This window comes from Heterodontus francisci, chromosome 47, assembly GCF_036365525.1.
Source record: "Heterodontus francisci isolate sHetFra1 chromosome 47, sHetFra1.hap1, whole genome shotgun sequence".
Taxonomy (NCBI): domain Eukaryota; kingdom Metazoa; phylum Chordata; class Chondrichthyes; order Heterodontiformes; family Heterodontidae; genus Heterodontus; species Heterodontus francisci.
Genome location: NC_090417.1, coordinates 6,390,734 through 6,410,187, shown reverse-complemented (window position 1 = coordinate 6,410,187; position 19,454 = coordinate 6,390,734). Strand labels below are relative to the sequence as shown.

The 19,454-nt window shown below is 41.1% G+C and overlaps 1 protein-coding gene across 2 annotated transcripts in view; it reads right to left on the bottom strand.

Moving 5' to 3' along the window:
• Positions 1-10,190: 10,190 nt before the first annotated feature.
• The window catches only part of LOC137357272 (secreted frizzled-related protein 1-like), a 98,129-nt gene continuing 88,865 nt past the window's right edge, over positions 10,191-19,454 (bottom strand). For both annotated transcript variants that reach the window (XM_068023493.1, XM_068023494.1), the window contains exon 3: positions 10,191-11,967. In XM_068023493.1, the coding sequence (XP_067879594.1) occupies positions 11,642-11,967 (326 nt within the window). In that variant the 3' untranslated portion in view covers positions 10,191-11,641. The remainder of the gene's footprint in view (positions 11,968-19,454) is intronic.

The following is a 19,454-nucleotide window of genomic DNA, read 5'->3' as shown; positions in this document are numbered from 1 at the left end:
TAGCCTTGGATAAATGGGAATTGGATAAATACTTGAAGGGGAAAAAATTGCAGGGACATGGATAAAGAGCAGGGGAAGTGGGACAAACTGGATTGCTCGTTGAAAGAACTGGCATAGACCCAATGGGTTGAATGGCCTCCTTCTGTGCTGTACTATGCTATGATTCTATGATAGGAGGAGCAGGAATGTTTCCCCCCAGGTCCAACAAGCTTACCTTCTGCCCTCCTGTGATCAGGCCACCCCACCCCCCGCCCCCCCACACATACTGCTCCCGATCCCCCTCCAGATGTTGGGGTGCTGTTTTGTGATTAAAATTCATTTCATTAAAACACATTGTTAGATCAGGTTTGGTGGAGCTATCATATGCTTGTGAAAGAAAGATGAATCTGACTGAGTGTGCTTGATGATTAGGGGTGCTTAGTGAACAGCCGCATCCTCCAACTGGCCCTCCCTCACTCAACATTTAGCTCCCATCTGTGATTCGCAGGAGCCACATCCTGGGCAAATGTCTCAGATGACAGGCAAAATTGAAACTGCAGCCATCGGTGAATAAGGAGGATGTGCATAAGCCCCCAGTGGAGATTCAGTGGAAGAATATTTATATTCTAGGTTCAGTGACGGTGATAGCATTGTAACATGTTATTGTGAAGCATCAAGAGATTCACTGAGGCATGTAAATGTTGATGGGTGTCCATTGCAACTAACTGTGCCTTCAGGCATCCAACTCTGTCTTGCCATTAGAATATTGATATATGTGGGCAAGATAGTGAGATGGATTTCTGACGTAATAATCATGCAAGGTTCTTGATTGGACCAAGACCTATTGGCAGCTAGCAGAGACAGCTGGAGATGGCATTTGTGGTCACAGTTGCAGACCTGAATTGACCTGATCCTAAACTTTAGTCACTGTAGAATTGCTATAGTGATTGGTAGTATTCTGGACATCTGAAGAGTCCTTTTTATAATTGCTGTGCTTCGGAAGAGGATTAAGAAAAAAAAAAGAATAGTGCAGAAAGAGTGGGAAATTACACTCAAGATCATTCACCCCGATGAGCAGATAACAAAATATGCATGCAAAATTGCTTTATAATAATTAGGTCTACGCAACATAATTGACCTGTACTTCAGTATGCTGTTTCTGATAAATTCATAGGAATGATAGCTTGATGGAACATAGGGTGGAATCTTATGATGATAGATTATTTTCAGGAGTTGGGACCATTTCCGGGTCCTGACCCCGCATGGGTTTGCAGTGAGCCCTCCGTCACAAACCTCTGAGAGTTGGCCTCCTAATTGGCCACCACCATGTCCACCATCCAATTAAGTATAGTGGGTGGGTTTCTGAGGCTGCAGCCCCATTCGGAGGGCCTGCAGCTTTGGAAGGCCGAGAGCCCCACCAGGAGCCAAAAAGGAGACTGCAAGCCGCCTCAAAATGATTACATGATTAGTGCCAATCAAGGTTCAGTGAGTAGCACTCTTGTCTCTAAATCTATAGGTTTAAGTCCCACTGCAGCATCTTGAGCACATCATCTCTGGTAATACTTTGATGCAGTACTGTGAGGAAGTGCTACACTGTTGGAAGTGTCGTCTTTCAGATGAGATATTAAACTGAGGCCTCATCTGTCCTCTCAGATCCAGTGGCACTAATTCAAAAAAGAGCAGGGGAATTCTTCCTCGTGCCCTGGCCAACATGTATACCTTAACCAATACCTAAAATGGATTATTTGGTCATAATCACAATACTGTTTGTGCTCAAATTACCTATGTCTCCAACATGACTATTCTACAAACTTACTTAATTGGTTGTAAAGCGCTTTAGATGTTCTGAGGTCGTGGAAAATGCTATATAAATGCAAGGTCTTTCCTTTTGCATTCCTTATTTACTATTCATTTTAATTCAGGACAGAAGCTGGGGGCCCATGATTTCCCAAGCAGCCCTCACTGTGACCAGAACTCTGTACTAGCAGCGCACAATAGGGAATCAGGCTTTATGGATTAGCCCACATTTTACTACTTTTTTGAAACTCAAAACATTTTTTTGTCCTCATTGTTTTATATTATAAATGAGCAAACCACAGTTACCACAGGGCATAAATTATAGAATAAAATGTTTTCCAGTGAGCAATTACAACTGAATTTACCATTTTTAACCGACCTCTTATACCTTATAATTACTAAAATGTGACTGATCTGTTATCCAGATCCTTCACAGAACAATCTGCAGCAAAAAAAAAGTTTTGCTCACAGTTATTTCATTAAAAACAGAAAATCCTATTTTATTTTATTCCTCCCATGCCCCCCCAAAAAATATTGACGGGGTCAACACATTGGAATCAGAATCCAAGCAACTCAGTTAGCTTACGTGGCCTTTATATTCTGGTACAGAACACTGTTTAAAAAGTCTGGATGGAGCTCTGCCCTGGAAAACTCTTCTTCCACCAGTTAAATGTAGACAGTGCACACAGCATGAGGGGAATTTTAATATGGAGGAGTGTGTTTGGAAGGGCTCGAGGGGTTTTAAGCTGGTGAAATTGACAGCCTGTGGGAAGCCAGCTCCAACCTACCAACTTGCAGGTTTCATTCCAGTGCGTTGGACGAAGTGCGTGCAACCCTGGGTTAGCATAACCAAACGTTAATTGTTCAATTAGAACAATATCGACACAGATTTGTGAAATTATTGTGTGATCTACGGGTTTCCCATGCTTCCTAAAACTCGCCAGTGAAAGCAAGATGAGAACACAGCAGCAATTGGGGGTTGTCAATCAATTTCAGCACTGCCTACTCAGAGCTCACTCACTGTTGACATCAAGTCAATGTGACTGAGTGCCACATGACATGTTTGATATTTAATTGTGTCACTGATAGCTGGGACATCTCCATCTCCACATCTCCAATAGCCAGGCACACCGAGTCTCCTCTGATCTGTGCTGTTCTCTGCCTCTCCCTGGTGTTCTGTGATCTCTTCTCCTTCATGGAGGGAAAGAACAAACCTTGTTGGCTTGTGTTCATCTGATGGATGGATACTATTTGGTGAGGGTGAGTATCAGGGAAAAGAATGACATTACATCAGCATGAGGGAGAGTGTCAATGGTACATGGATGGATGGGGATGTGAGGAAATTCATAAAGAGAAAGGGATAGGTGCACCTGTAAGGTAAGTGGGTGAGAGGAGTGATTTGATGGAGTACACTTGAGAAGGCAGAGTGAGGGTTAGGGTGACACGCACAGCAGGATGTAGGTGAATGTGGAACTGTATTCATAATTAGATGGCTGCATTAAAAAGGCACTGATAGATGCACTTAGCATACTTCCAGATTTCCTACACAATATCCAATCATCGCTCCACCACCTCTCCCACCCAACTCACCCGCTCCCTGGTAAAATTGGGGCCCATGCGTCTGCAATCTCTAAACAGTAAACTCATTGCAAGGAGGTTTCAAAAGTGTGCTGGACATTCAACTGAAACCTCATCCCTACTGGACATTTTCTAACCCCAGTTTCACACCACACTGGAAATGGGCTCCAAAGCACTGAGATTATTCTCTCCCGGGAGTCTCAATTCACTTATCTCCAGCTACACTTCAGACACTAACTCCAGATTCACATGACATCTTTAACAGTTCACAGCAATACTGATGTATTCGTGCAAACAAACTCAATAAATTCTGCACTTGCAGAAACTACATAATAATTTCCATTATTTGATGTTCATTACTTAAGAAATAAGCACACACTATGGTGAAACATTGTTGTAGCTCGTGACTGGGACCTCACTAGTAATGTCCCTCCACGATATTGGCTTTAGTGAATGAAATGCACTTTGGCACGTGTTCTTTTCAATTCATTTGCAGATTATGGGCATCACTGGAAAGGCCGACATTTATTGCCCATCCCTGGTGCCCTTAAGAAGGTGGTGGTGGTGAGACTTTTCCTTGAATTATGTAGTGAAGACACTCCACATTGATATTAGGTATGAAGTTCAAGAATGTGGACCCAATGATAATAAAGGAACAGTGATGCATGCCCACTCAGGAAGGTGTGTGACTTGGAGGGGAAATTAGAGATGTTGGTGTTCCCATGCGCTCGGTTTCTTTGTCCTTCCAGGTGGTGGAGGTCACTGGTTTGGGAGGTGCTGCCAAAGAAGCTTTTTGTGGCTTGCTGCAATGCATCCCATAGTTAGGACATGATGTACAAAGAGTAGATAGGGTGCTGATCAAGCAGATTACTTTGTCCTTGATGATGTTCAGCTTCTTGAGTTTTGTTGGGAGAGTATTCCATCATATCTTGACTTGTGATTGTAGGTGGTGGAGAGGCCTTGGGGAGTCAGGACGTGAGTCACTTGTCACAGAATTCCCTGACCTGTTCTTTTAGCCATCGCATTTACATGACTGGTGCAGTTGAGTTTCTGGTCAATAGTGACCCCTAGGAAGTTGATGGTAGGGATTTGACAATGATCATGCCAGTGAATGTGAAGAGATGGTAAGGTTTTCTCTTGGAGATAGTCATTGCCTGGCACTTGTGTGGTGTGAATGTTATTTGCCACATATCAGCCCAAGCCTGAATGTTGTCCAGATCTTGCTGCATGCGATAATGGACTGCTTCATTATCTGACAAATAGCAAATGGAACTGAACACTGCAATTATTAGTGAACATCCCCACTTATGACTTTAGGATGAGAGGAAGGTCATTGATGAAGCCGTTGAAGATGGTTGGGCTAGGACACTGCCATGAGGAACTCTTGCAGTAATGTCCTGAGGCTGAGATTATTGGGTTCGAACAACCACAACCATCATTTGTGTGCTAGATATAACTCCAGCAGTGAAGAGCTTTCCCTCTGATTCACATTGGCTAACTTTACTCGGGATTCTTGATGCCACGCTCAATCAAATGCTGCCTATGCCAATAGCAGTAACTCTCACCTCTCTTCTGGAATTCACCTCTTTTGCCCACGTTTGGACCAAGGCTGTAATGAGGCCTGGAGCCGAGTGGAACCCAAACTGAGAAAAGGTGAGCATGTTATTGGTGGGGAAGTAGCGCTTGATAGCACTGTCAATGACAACTTCCATCACTTTGCTGATGATTGAAAGTAGACTGACGGGGCAGTAATTGGCCGGGTTGGGTTTGTCCTGCTTTTTTTGGACAGGACATACCTCAGCTATTTTCCACAAAAATGGATAGCTGCTAATGTTGTAGCTCCACTGGAACAGCCTGGCTAGAAGAGCCTATGTCTTTTGCACTATAGTGGAAGGTTGTCAGGACCAAACCCTTTGCTGTGTTCAGTGCGCTCAGCCATTTCTTTATATCACATGGAGTGAATCAAATTGAAGGAAGACTGTCATCTGTGATAATAGAGACCTCAGGAGAAGACAAAGAAGGATCATCCACTCGGTACTTCTGACTCAAGATGGTTGTGAATCATTCAGCCTTGTCTTTTGCTCTGCCATCATTGAGGATAGGGATGTTCATGCAGCTTCCTCTTCCTGCTAGTTGCTTAATTGTCCACCACGATTTGCTACTGGATCTGGTTGGATTGCAGAGTTTTGGCCTGATACATGGGGTTGCTTAAATCTGATAGCATGCCACTTCTGCTGTTTTGCTTACAGCACGTATAGTTCTGTGTTGTAGCTTCACCAGGTTGGCACTTCATTTACAGGTACACTTGATGCTGCTCCTGGCATGATCTCCTACACTCCACATTGAACCAGGATTGGTCATAGGAACATAGGAGCAGGAGTAGGCCATTCAGCCCATCAAGCCTGCTCTGCCATTCAATACAATCATGGATGATCATCCACTTCAATGCCTTTTTCCCCACACTATCCCCATATCCCTTTACGTCATTGGTATTTAGAAATCTGTCAATCTCTGCTTCAATTGGCTTAATGGCAATGGAGGAGTGCAAGGTATGCCGGATCATGAGGTTGCTGATTGTGGTGAACAATTCTGCTGATGATGATGATCCAGAGCACCTCATAGATGGCCAAGTTTTGATCTGCAAGATTTGTTCTCAATCTATCTGATTTAGAATGTCAGATTGTGGCTTAATCAGTCTATTGAACAACTCACTCAACTTTGACACCAGTTCCCAGATATTAGTGAACCAGTCTTTGCAGAGTCAATTGTGCTTTGTGTACCTTTGTGATGACCTAATTCGATGTCTAGATCGTAGCCGAGTTTTATTATTCGTGCTCTTTGTCGGCAGAGGGCAATTAAAAGTCAAGCATGTTGTTATGGTACTAGAGTTAGACATAGCCTAGACTAAATAAGAAAGGCAGATTTCATTCACCAAAAACATTTGTTAACCAATTCTGCAGCTTCATTGTTACTTTTACTGACAACAGCTCTTCATTCCAGATTCCCTGGACTATTACTTTAGTTATCTAACCACTATGCTACCGCACAGTGATGCATCAGTGATGATGCTATCTGTTTCTGTAAAATAAAGTCAAATTGCCCATTTCCCAGTTCGTGTTTGCACTCATTGGTTGTTTTCCGACTGTATGTTAGCTGCAAGTAAATGCCTAAAATAATTAGCATGACCTTCTGGAAAGATGCATAAGTAATACATGTCATTAGTAAGATTATGTACTCTGCTATGAGTGAAAAACAGTATTTTATTTATTTCGAGATACAGCACTGAAACAGGTCCTTCGGCCCACCGAGTCTGTGCTGACTAACAACCACCCATTTATACTAACCCTACAGTAATCCCATATTCCCTACCACCTACCTACACTAGGAGCAATTTACAATGGCCAATTTACCTATCACCTGCAAGTCTTTGGCTGTGGGAGGAAACTGGAGCACCCGGAGGAAACCCACACAGGCACAGGGAGAACTTGCAAACTCCGCACAGGCAGTACCCAGAATCGAACCCGGGTCCCTGGAGCTGTGAGGCTGCGGTGCTAACCACTGCACCACTGTTTGTTGATGAGTGTAACCTCATATTTCTTAAAACAATTACAAATGTATCAGAATAAATTAGAATATTGCTGATGGTCCAATGAAAGCCATTTTCTCAGAAAAAACAGCCTACAAAATTGGTGTGCTACAGGGAATTTACAATTTTTCTTAATGCATGCTTTAAAGAGAAAATACAATTGTGTATGATATCACATTGCACAGTTGGAAGAATTTTCTTGTGCTTTTTATTCCCCTCTGCTTAATGCAAACCTGCTGGGCTGTCTGACACATTGAATAACCACACTATGCTTGCAGTCAGAATTTATCTTTGAAGTGTGTCTGTTGCAGTTTTAATTTTTTTTAAATCCCCAAATAAATGCTTCAGCGATATGTTGCCTGCTATTAATTGTTGTGCCAGCAACAATTCATGTTTTTATTGCCATACAGTTAAAGATCTTAGGGAAAAACAAAGGTTGAAGGGAAGCCAATGGCAAATAGTTTTGCAAATTTCATATGCTCTGTCAGAGGGCAAACTTGTGCCCAATATTCGACAAACCTGAGTCCTTGACCTGTTGTGAAAACCGAATGCTTCTCAATAAGTATTGAAGCAAGGGGAGTACAGAGTCAAAGCATATTTCTTCCTTTGCTGATTCTATACCTATAAGTCACGAGATTTGGAAGTAGATTCCAGCCTGCTACCTTGGTGAAAATTAAAGACAGGTAGACTGAGCTGAAAGGTAGGAGTCAAGGGAAAAGGATAGATTTTCTCAGATGCACCAGTTGTAAAGGTGCAGAACAGGCAAGGAATTAGCCAATTGAAGGTGTAGGTTTTAGCATGGTTTGGGCAGACTTTATTTAGCCCACAATTTCCCTTACACAAAATTTGGTGTACAAGATAGAGTGCTTGCCCACATTTTGTGCCATAGCCTCACTCGGGCCCCAGATTGCATATTGGTGTTTTCGCCTAACTGTCCCCTCCATACTCTAATATACAAAGTTGTCCAGGATAGGTTCTCCCAAGTGAGCCTAAGGCTTCTGATTGTGAACCCCTTCTCCACTTTGCACCTGTTCCCTTCGGTTCATGTTATTTTGTCATTCTTGAGATATTTTAAGTTAAAGGAGCAGCAGGACAGTGATGGGCATGCACCTAAGCAGAGATTGGAAACGCTTCTGGATTGTATGCTCCCCTCTGATGGGATGCTGAGAACAATTGTAAGACCCTTATTCCTACCTTGGGTGACAACTGCAAACTTCACATGCCTGATGCGTGAATCGGTGAACTTGTCAGTATGGCTCTGCAATATGCTGTTTTTACCAACTATGTCATTGGGAGACCTTTTGGAGAAAGAATTGTTCAACTGGTAGATATCTATTGGATGGATTTTGGGTAAGTTGGAACTGGGAAATTGGCCAGCCCGACCTGCTGCCCAAATCCTGCTGAATGAAGTACAAATGTGCAATCTAGCTTGTCCGAGTAGAAACCTAATGAAGCAGACATCCCATGCTAAGCAGAGGCCAGTTGTTTCTTCTGCTTTCAAGGAATCCCAATCACAATATTTCATATTAAGTAATACATGATGAAAGGAATCAGGATGAGGTCAGCAGGCACCAGACCACACTTAGCATGAGGGCACAAACCATATCTGAAGCCTGTGTCATATTTACCCGCTGAGGGTCAGCCAGTTGTAGAGTTGTGCCATCTCCTGATACAACATGCAAAGCCAACCTAAGCCATAGTTCCCAATGTCTGCAACCTTTCTACATTGGTGCCCCACCAGGCCAACATAAGAATCACTTGCAGGATTAACCATGCTTCACAGGTAACTCAAGTACTGGTTCTGATGGGTGGTACCTTGATCTCTTCATTCACTAAATATCAACAGCATGATATGGCTGTACAATATTACTGCACTTCCCAAAGTGTAGGTTAGGCAGGTTTCATTCCCCGCTGAGGTGATGCCAGTATTGCATTTGCAATGTGTATGTCTTCACATTTTATTGAAAATAAACTTATATTTCAGCTGCGTGGTTTCGACATGTAGGATAACATTTGATTGGAGTATTATGAAGTAGAGCAGTCACTCAGTGAGCAGTGATTCCGCTCGGTTTTTGTCAATGGCAGGTGTAAACCCACAGCTAATTTTTGTTCCAACTTGTTTTAGCCTGTGGGAAAGCAGCTGAATTAGGCTGTCACATCTGCGGAATAAATATTGCATGTACTTAAGTATTACATAGTGTTTTTAACCTACCTATGTCAGGGAGATAGCCAGAGTAATTTTTACCTCCCACATTAATGTTGCGAACTTTTGTTTCCTCCTCAGCTGTGTTGAATTGAATGGTTTAAAATGAATATCTCCTTTCCTTAGAATGTCAGAGGATGAAACACCCCTTAATATTTTTGTTCGCTACATATGCAATTAATTATCAAATTACCCGAAAAACCAGTTGCTCTAAAAAAAATGTGGATCCACTTAATATGGACGTCACTTGATGGAGGGACTGCTTCCATGTGCATCCAGGCTGGCTTTCTGTGGTGAAGGCTCTAGTCATGAAATTACATGAGGTTTCATCTCTGCATTTTGCTTAACTCTTTTTAGGGTTGACCAAACATTTCTCTGCTGTCATGTGAATAAAAAGCAAGGTTGTAATTTGGTTTCCAACCTCACAAAAAAGATATTTGATATACTTTCTCCCCTACCCATTAGTTTCTTGAGTTTTCTCCTGTTCCTGAGTATGGTTGCTCACACTGAGGGATGGCTCCACATATCACCTAAGTGACTTTTTTTTTGAGAGTGTCGGTAGGGCTGTTTGGCTGTGGAAGCGATCGTCTCTGAATTATGCAATTCACTCTTTCCCAGCTCGATACTGGATGGCAATTAAGAATGGGAAATCGGGTTGATTTTTTCGCCCAACTTCCTCCAGACAGGAGAGAGCAGTTTTCCTCATTTGCATAGGACAGTGAATTTGCCACTGAGTCACAGGATGAGTTCTCTTTCCCTTCCAACAGCATTGTCATTAAAGACCAAAAAGGACAAGTGACTTCCTCTGACAACTACTCCTAGTGATATATTATACAAAAGTTGTTAGGACATACGCTCAAGGGCAACCTAAGGTGAAACCGCCCAACTTTCCTAACTTCTGCTTGGCAGTTCTCCATCGCAACTGAAGATCACCTAGCTTTTAATGTACGGGGTGGTTTGCACGAACAAAGTCTTATCTTCCTGCACCATGGTGCCCGAAAAAAAAAACAATTTTTAAAAGATTAGATTTTGAAATATGAAGCGAAGTTCAATTTTTGAACCAATTTATTTTCAAAAAGCCGGTCTAATTACAAGGAACTACAAAGGAAGCAGCTCTTTATCCGAACAATTATCCAAGCTGTTTGAAATAAGTAAAATAAAGCCTATTGAAAGCAATACTTCTCCAGATATTTTGTCATGGCAGTATGATATATTCACAGTGCACTTATCAAAAAACGCAACACACTGACATTTCTAAGCTGTGTGTCTACAGCCTTAATTTCCATAACTTTGAGTAAATGAATTGATAACAAGTTAAAACAGATGAAAATAAATCAGTGATACAGAAGAAACACCATCGTACCATTGCTTTACTGAGCGAATGTAAATCTGTAAGAAAAATCATAAATGATTATAAAAACACAAAAGAGTAAACAAGAAATGATGAAGCTGCTATTTAATTGTAATTCATAAACCTATTTTGTTCTGGTATGAAAATCATCTCGTGGCAAACACCAACCGCAATGAAGCCCTATCTTAAAAAGCGTGTAACATAACTTTCCTAACTCATGTTCGCAAATCTACAAAGAACAAAACTTAGTTCTTACTGAACCTTCTCCCAAGTTTCCTAATTTGTCCATTACACAAGGCTCATTTTTTCCCAAATTACTTGTTAAGGCTAGGTTAACATTCGAGAAGTTCAAAGCTGTCAGTCCGTAAAGCGTGAAGCTGCAGTGCCAGAAGGAGATGGGAGTCCTTGGAAATAGTCCAATTTCTACAGCACGTGAGATTTGTTGAGTTTTTCAAGGAGTTTTTTAGTCTTGCAATTGTGCTGAGGGAGAAAGTGATGATTAGATGTTAATTCTAATCTGCAACAGTGAGCATTTTCAATTCAGCATTTTGGGCAGAAGTTCAGTGGTTTTCTCTCAACTCTGTTATACCCAGAGTATCTGAGCAGACCTTACATTTCCAAGGGGAACCCAGAACACTGTAATCTTGGCCATTACTTACTGTTGGATGAGAATGCCTTGATCAATAAAATTTATAAGCCTGTGCTGTTTGTCTCTTGTGGATCGAAGGGGTTCATTCAGGAATTGGGAGTGGGCATGGGGTGCTAAATGCTAAATCAGTTTCTGTTATATTCCAAATATTATTCCTAACTCTAAATTCCATCCACTCACACTTTTGAAGGATCTTAGATATGACCCCCTTTCTATCTGTCTGGACATTTTTGGCTGCCATCGAATTAACATATAAGCCATAGAATTCATCCGAATACCTCCCTTTAAATTTCTCTCTCTGGCTTAATAGTCTATGCTATCATATTGATTAACAGAAAGAAATAAAGAATTGTTTTCATTACACACATGATCTAAATAAAAGGGGAAATTCATAGTTCAAAAAAGGACATCCTATTTTAGAAAAACATCAGTTTAATTTTTTTTTAAAGCATGTGCAAGTTCAGACATTGCTGTTTGATTAAAGAACAAGGCAGATAATCATTTGAAGACACCTTGGAATGTTGGACAGACATGAGTCTTCATTTTCTTCACAGCTTTTTTGACTTCCTTGCTCTTTTTGTCCCACCTGTGAATAACCGTTAGTAGATTCTGTTTGTTCACCTTGCGGCCCATAATGAGGAAGTTACTGTTGAGATTGTCCAGCTGGTGGCAAGGGCAGTCTGCCCCATTCTTAATGTACAAGGTCAGCTTCTTCAGGTCCTTTTTCTTGAGTGGTCCCAGTTTTAGAGGCTTTTTCTTCTTCTGTGGTATGATTTTCCGATCTCCATTCTCCTTCTTGACTTCCTTGATCTTCATTTTTAGAGCTTGAATAAAATAGCACAATTATTAATTGGAGGATCCAACAAATGAGACTTTTACTAGTAATGGATAACACATTTTTATTAATCTGTTTCCACTAGCTCAAGACTCTTATGGACTGTGTGCTTGACAACATGTCTCATGGATGGTATCAATCCTGGGTATTTGATTTCAGTGCAATTTACAACCTTGCTTAATTGTTAGAAACCTTTGGGATTGAACTACTCATCAAGGAGATTTGTATTGGTGAGCTTTGAGCTCAGCTACTAAGTGTAATAGAGTTCCTTTGGATTCCAGGATAAATATTGTGGTAAGCAATAGTTTTGTAAGAATCCAGCTTGGAGGATCCACTTTGGCTGGTTTTGGAGAACAACCTAAAGTACAACACATACAAAATATTTTGAATGGCTGGAGGCAATAGTTTGATGCATCTTTTTAGAGGGGACAGAATTACATAGAATTTACAGCACAGAAAAAGGCCATTTGGGCCAATTGGATTATGCTGATATTTCTGCTCCACACTTGCTTCTTCGCACCCTACTTCATCTAACCCGGTCAGCATATCCTTTAATTCCTTTCTCCCTCATGTACTTATCTAGTTTCCCCATAATTGCATCAATGCTATTTACCTTGACTGCTCTATGTGGTACCAAGTTCCACATTCTAGGCTCTCTGGGTAAAGAAATTTCTTCTACATTCCTTATTGGATTTATTTGTGACTCTTCTATACTTTTAGTCTTTTCCACAGGTGGAAACATCTACTCTACATCTAAGTAAAAGATGTAGGCAAGTTATTTGGCTTCAGTATAACCTGAAGTTTCAATGCACTTTGCTCATCTTTTTAAAAGCAGAACACAAGAGTTTCTCCAACATGCTTTCGTAAAATTTTCTCTCATAAGTAATGTGCGATCTAGTGAACCCTTACTACACTGGATGCTTGGGACAATACAAGACTTTAACAGCAGCGGGTGTAAATGTGGCATTTTCAGAAGAAACCCTAAGGCATTAAGTCATCTTCCTCATGCTTTCCATGAGGTTTCCATATTTTCTAACCCTGCTTCATACATCTTGGAGAATGTATATGTCAAATTTTGTAAGATATTATTCCCTATCCCCATTGTCAACAGAGAGTGAAATACTCAATGGATTTTAATTTTTTTAAAATGATGGCTCACCAAGGATGACTTTTCTTGGGTTTCGAGTGAATCTAAACTAAAATTTTCCCAAGGGTTCATAAACTTCAGAAACAGATGTCAGACCTAGATTGCCCAAAGACAATATAGTTCTGGAATAAAAACAGAAATTGCTGGATATATTTAGTAGGTCAGGCAGTATCTGTGGACAGAAGAGTTAATGTTTCAGGTCAATGTCATTTCCACGAGTGCTGCCTGACCTGCTGAGTATTTCCAGCATTTTCTGTTTATATTTCAGATTTCTATCATCTGCAGTATTCCATTTTTGGACAGTTTCATGCTGTTGCATTCCAAGGGTCAGATCAACAGCCAAAACCACAATACTCGAGTCACAGCATCTTATGAATCTGAACTTTTGCACAGCCCTGCCATGTACTTCTTGTCATTGATTTCATAGAACGTGAAAAATCATTTATACTTTTTTTTTTAAGGTGTTCAGAACCTCATCATCCATTGACCTCATGCAGCTAACTTCGTTGTACTACTTATCTATCACCATAGCATAACCAGAAATAAGTTTTTCACAAGCCCTTATTCTCATATTGCACTGTCAAAGAAACAGAAAGTGTTCACTTCCATTGTGCTTAACCACATCCTGAGAATGTTCCAAAGTGCTTTACAACCAAAAGATTATTTTGAAGTCCAGTCAAATGTGGGAGCCAATTTGCCAAGTCGTAAGTTCACCAACAGCAAATGACTGAACCAGTATTCTGTTTTGTTAGTGCTGGCTGAGAGGGCAATATTGGCCAGGATACCAGGAGACCCTTCAATCAGCAAGAGCCCTCGACTTCGAACTAGAACACCGAAACATTACAAGAAGGACAGAGTGCAAAAATTAATCAGGGTAAACTTCAAAGTCCTTTTGGCATTTTAAATATTTTTGGCATTTTTAAAAATCTAAATGGAATGCTAAGCAGTTGTTCGATCCAAAGGGGATGGAAACATGTCTTGGAAGGGCAACTGACTCTGAAGGAGCTTAATTAACATTGATGAAAATAGTAATTAACCTGTAATTTCTACTTTATTTATATTACTGCCAGGGATCTGAATTTTCAATTTCTTGCTATGAATAGAGTAATCAAAATATAGAACAGAAATGGATACAAAAAATTCCCCTCAAAAATTCATAAAATGTATTAAATATATATAACTGTTCACCTTTTCAATGGTTCTTTGATATGATACTGAATTCCAGCAGCAGAAAAGTTATGTTTGACATGTGAAAACCCATGTTCAAGTATTTGTTGCTTTGCATTTTTCTTTCATGTAGTCTCCAGTTAAGAAATACCATTTGATGTGAAATGTTAATGAAGTTAATACAAATGAAGACAGAAGGACAGACACAGAAATAACTGATTTTTTAAAATTCATTCTCACACAATGTGAGTGTTGAAGGCAGGGCCAGCACTTATTGCCCATCTCTCACTGCTCTGAGGTGTTTTTTTTGAACTGTTAATAACACTGTGACACAACAGAGTGACTTGCTAGGTCTCTTTGTACTTATTTCACCAAGCCTGAGAATTTAGTCAACTCCCCAACTACTGAAATAGTAACCATTCCCTCCCACAAATTTATTCCTCTCGAAAAGTTGTTGGAAGAAGTGTTGTTATTGCCTCTAATTGCAAGCTGGTTCAGTTTTTAAAGCAACTTGCTCCAAAACTACTCTCATATTTCTGGCAAATCTATCCGACAAGCAGTGTTGCATCAACTGAAGTACCAAAACTTCAACACATTGTCTTTACTCTTCAAAAAAAAACCATTTATTAAAGCAAAAGAGAAATTAAATACAAGCAGTATAACAATTGCATCCATGATACATTTATCATCGATTATAGTCCTGTTCATTTAAAAATAAGCCAAGATGTTCCACATGATGTTTTGAATTTACAACGCTGCCCTTTGAGTTCTTCAAGAAATACTGCTTTGTTTGAGGTCATTGCTGTTGTCTTCATAGGGTAAATAGAGAGGACATCGCTGTTGAATTATAAGGGAGTCAAGCGTTGTGGGAGGCAGGCAGGAAAGTGGAGTTGAGGCCATGATCAGATCAGCCATGATCTCATTGAATGGCAGAGCAGGCTCGAGGGGTTCCTATTTCTTATGTTATGTTCCTCAGGGCTGCATTCTACGCCCAACTGTCTTCAACTGCTTCAGCAATATCCTTCCCTCTATCATAAGGTCCGGGGTGAAACTGTTTACTGATGATTACAGTATTCAACTCAATTCACAATTCCTCAGATAATGAAGCAGTCCATCCCCACATTCAGAAAATGTTGGACAACCTGACTTTGGACTTTTAAGTGGCAAGTAATATTCATGCCACACAACAGCCAGGCAATGAAAATTTCCAATGAGAAAGTTCAGCCACCTTCCCACGACATTCAATCTTGCCTTTGCCTTCTCAAGGGCAACTAGAGAAAGGCAATAAATGCTGGCCTTGCAAGTAATGCCCATAACCCAAGAAAGATTAACAAGACATGTTGAATTCATACCGAATACCTTTGGTCAGGATATAGTCTGCAGCCTCTCACCTTATTTTAGCTGTTGTTTCTATTGATTCTGAACCCAGTTAATGCCACAATCTGTATTGCATCTTGTTGCATGTTTTGCTGATATCTCCAGAGTTGCCAAATTTCTCATAATATTGACTACTATTTAGCTTTTAAAGGATAAATTGTTTACTTGACTTGCAAGGTTGCCATATTTTTTGTTAAATCTTGAGAATCTATATTTCAAAAACTGAAAAGGATTTCATGGACATTGAATCATCTGGAGATTGCTGAACTTTGTGGGTGTTTATTTTAAAAGGAAGGTCAACAAAAGGTTAACAAATAAACAAGTTTTTACGAGAAGGCACATGATTTCATGTAAATATAGTAGGGGGTTGTGTTGTGACAAGACAGGATTTATGATCATCATAGGACCTGCCTGGCAAAAAAGTTTAATTTTGAACTGTTAAAAGCCAGCTAGTTTTTGGACGAATAGAGGCAGTTGGAGATCTGCATATTGACCTGTCAGGAGATCAGAAAAAAATCCAGACCACTGTTACCTGTCTTTGAAGAATCCCTGCTCTTGAAAAGCAAACCCTGCATGAGGTTGTACTGTTGCCTCCTATATTTGAAGAAATCCCACGTATTTGCAGAAAATCTTGCATCTTTGAAAAAACTTTGCAGCTACAGGAGAAATGCCACAAACAGATGCCCCTCTACGTTGCTTTCATTGATCTCACCAAAGCCTTTGACCTCGTCAGCAGACGTGGTCTCTTCAGACTACTAGAAAAGATCGGATGTCCACCAAAGCTACTAAGTATCATCACCTCATTCCATGACAATATGAAAGGCACAATTCAGCATAGCGGCGCCTCATCAGACCCCTTTCCAATCCTGAGTGGCGTGAAACAGGGCTGTGTTCTTGCACCTACACTGTTTGGGATCTTCTTCTCCCTGCTGCTCTCACATGCGTTCAAGTCTTCAGAAGAAGGAATTTTCCTCCACACAAGATCTGGTGGCAGGTTGTTCAACCTTGCCCGTCGAAGAGCGAAGACCTAAGTACGGAAAGTCCTTCATCAGGGAACTCCTCTTTGCTGATGATGCTGCATTAACATCTCACACTGAGCAATGTCTGCAGAGAACTCATCGACAGGATTGCGGCCACCTGCAATGATTTTGGCCTAACCATCAGCCTCAAGAAAACGAACATCATGGGACAGGCCGTCAGAAATGCTCCATCCATCAATATTGGCGACCACGCTCTGGAAGTGGTTCAAGAGTTCACCTACCTAGACTAAACTATCACCAGTAACCTGTCTTTCGATGCAGAAATCAACAAGCACATGGGAAAGGTTTCCACTGCTATGTCCAGACTGGCAAAGAGAGTGTGGGAAAATGGCGCACGACACGGAACACAAAAGTCCGAGTGTATCAAGCCTGTGTCCTCAGTACCTTGCTCTACAGCAGCGAGGCCTGGATAATGTATGTCAGCCAAGAGCGATGTCTCAATTCATTCCATCTTCGCTGCCTCCGGAGAATCCTTGGCATAGGTGGCAGGACCGTATCTCCAACACAGAAGTCCTCGAGGCGGCCAACATCCCCAGCATATACACCCTACTGAGCCAGCAGCGCTTGAGATGGCTTGGCCATGTGAGCCGCATGGAAGGTGGCAGGATCCCCAAGGACACATTGTACAGCGAGCTCGTCACTGGTATCAGACCCACCGGCCGTCCATGTCTCCGCTTTAAAGACGTCTGCAAACGCGACATGAAGTCCTGTGACATTGACCACAAGTCGTGGGAGTCAGTTGCCAGCGATCGCCAGAGCTGGTGGACAGCCATAAAGGCGGGGCTAAAGTGTGGCGAGTCAAAGAGACTTAGCAGTTGGCAGGAAAAAAGACAAAAGCGCAAGGGGAGAACCAACTGTGTAACAGCCCCGACAACCAATTTTATCTGCAGCACCTGTGGAAGAGTCTGTCACTCTAGAATTGGCCTTTATAGCCACTCCAGGCGCTGCTTCACAAACCACTGACCACCTCCAGGCGCTTACCCATTGTCTCTCGAGACAAGGAGGCCAAAGAAAGAAAAAAAGAATTTCTTTCTTTATTAAGAGTGTCAGATTTGACTGATGATGCATTTTAACTGCTTCCTATTTAGGCCAAAAGTGTTTTTTTAAATGCCTAACTGAAAAAATGCATGTCATTTCTGTGGTTAGACCACTTCTACAGACAATCATATAGTTGGTACTTGTGCAACACATTTAATAGACTGCATGCAGAAGAATAAAAAGGGAATTATATTTTGTAGAGACCGTGAAGCTACAATGAATGCTCATTCACATTAAATGCTTGTTCCTCTGTCTACTTCTGTGGATTTTATTTTCATTTTAATTGTAAAGTATTTAGTACTTGTGGGGTCTTTGAAGATAACTGACTTGAAGGAGTGAGTGAGCCTGTAAGCTTAAGGGACCGAATTAATCTCAGCATGGCTGCAATCACTGAGCAGGCGAAGCTTCAGCTTCATTGTGGCCTTGCTAGTGCCTTGCAATGTGGACTCCTCTTGGCCAACATAGATGGCACCATCAAGCATTTGCTATTTAAGGACAACATTTTTCTTTAAAAATTGACAATGAGAAACTGTGAAAGAAAAAACAGGCGGCTGTGAAAAAGTAGCACATAGACTGCAACCACCTCACACGCAGTTTTCCACATCATCAGAGCTTCATTTTTGCAAAACTTCTATGGTGGAGGAATGCTTTTTGTTTATTTGATACAAGTGCACATGCACCTAGAAGAATACAGTGTTTTCTAGAGTATTCCAGTGTTGTGTTGTCCCGTGTTTGTACATGGACTGATAGTCAACAAATCCAGATCTTCAAGTGTTGATTCATCAATTTTGTTCTTTTTAAAGATCTGTCTTCAATGCTGTAAATAATGATGTGTCATCAATATTATTGATGGATAGAATCACACCTTCAACAAACCTACAACTCTTGTAGCTGTAAGAATGTATAATTGTGGAGTTGTCGTTCTGTGGAAATTAGAGGGTGCTCATTGATGATTATCACATGGTTAGAGTCAGAGAGATACAACACCGAAACAGGCCCTTCGGCCTGCTGAGTCCATGCCGACCCATTAAAACTAATCCTACATTAATCCCATTTTTTCCTCTCACATCCCTACCTTCCCTCAATTCTCCTACCACCTACCTACACTAGGGTCAATTTTTACAATGGCTAATTTACTTATCAACCCGCAAGTCTTTGGCATGTGGGAGGAAACCGGAGCACCCAGAGGAAACCGACGCGGTCACAGGGAGAGCTTGCAAACTCCACACAGGCAGTATCTAGAACGCCTATTAGCATGGACCATGGTTGTGTGGTCAGCCCAGATCAATCAAATCTTGAAAATGGCAAGACACATGTAGTCGAATTGTTGTCTGCCAGTCTGTGAGCTGCTCATTCTGTAGTCTGTCTGTGCTCTACCTATTGATCAATTCATCCACATTTGAATCCACACATTTCACCACCTCACTTCAACTCATTTGGCCTCCTGCTCTCTGCTTTTGCCTTGCTGTTCACCTTGACTCACGCCCAAGCTCCTGCTCATTCCTAGGTCTCTGCTCTTAGGAAATAAACTGTTATCCATTATAATCACCTATTAAGTACAAGTTTTTCTCACCACTTGGATTAATAGTGGAGCACCATTCGCTCTTGAGATTGTCACAGTAAAAGATCCAATAGTTAACTCAAGTGCTTGCAGGAATAACTTTAGCTTCAGGGTCTTAATTTCAGGAGAAAAAAAACTAAATTTGA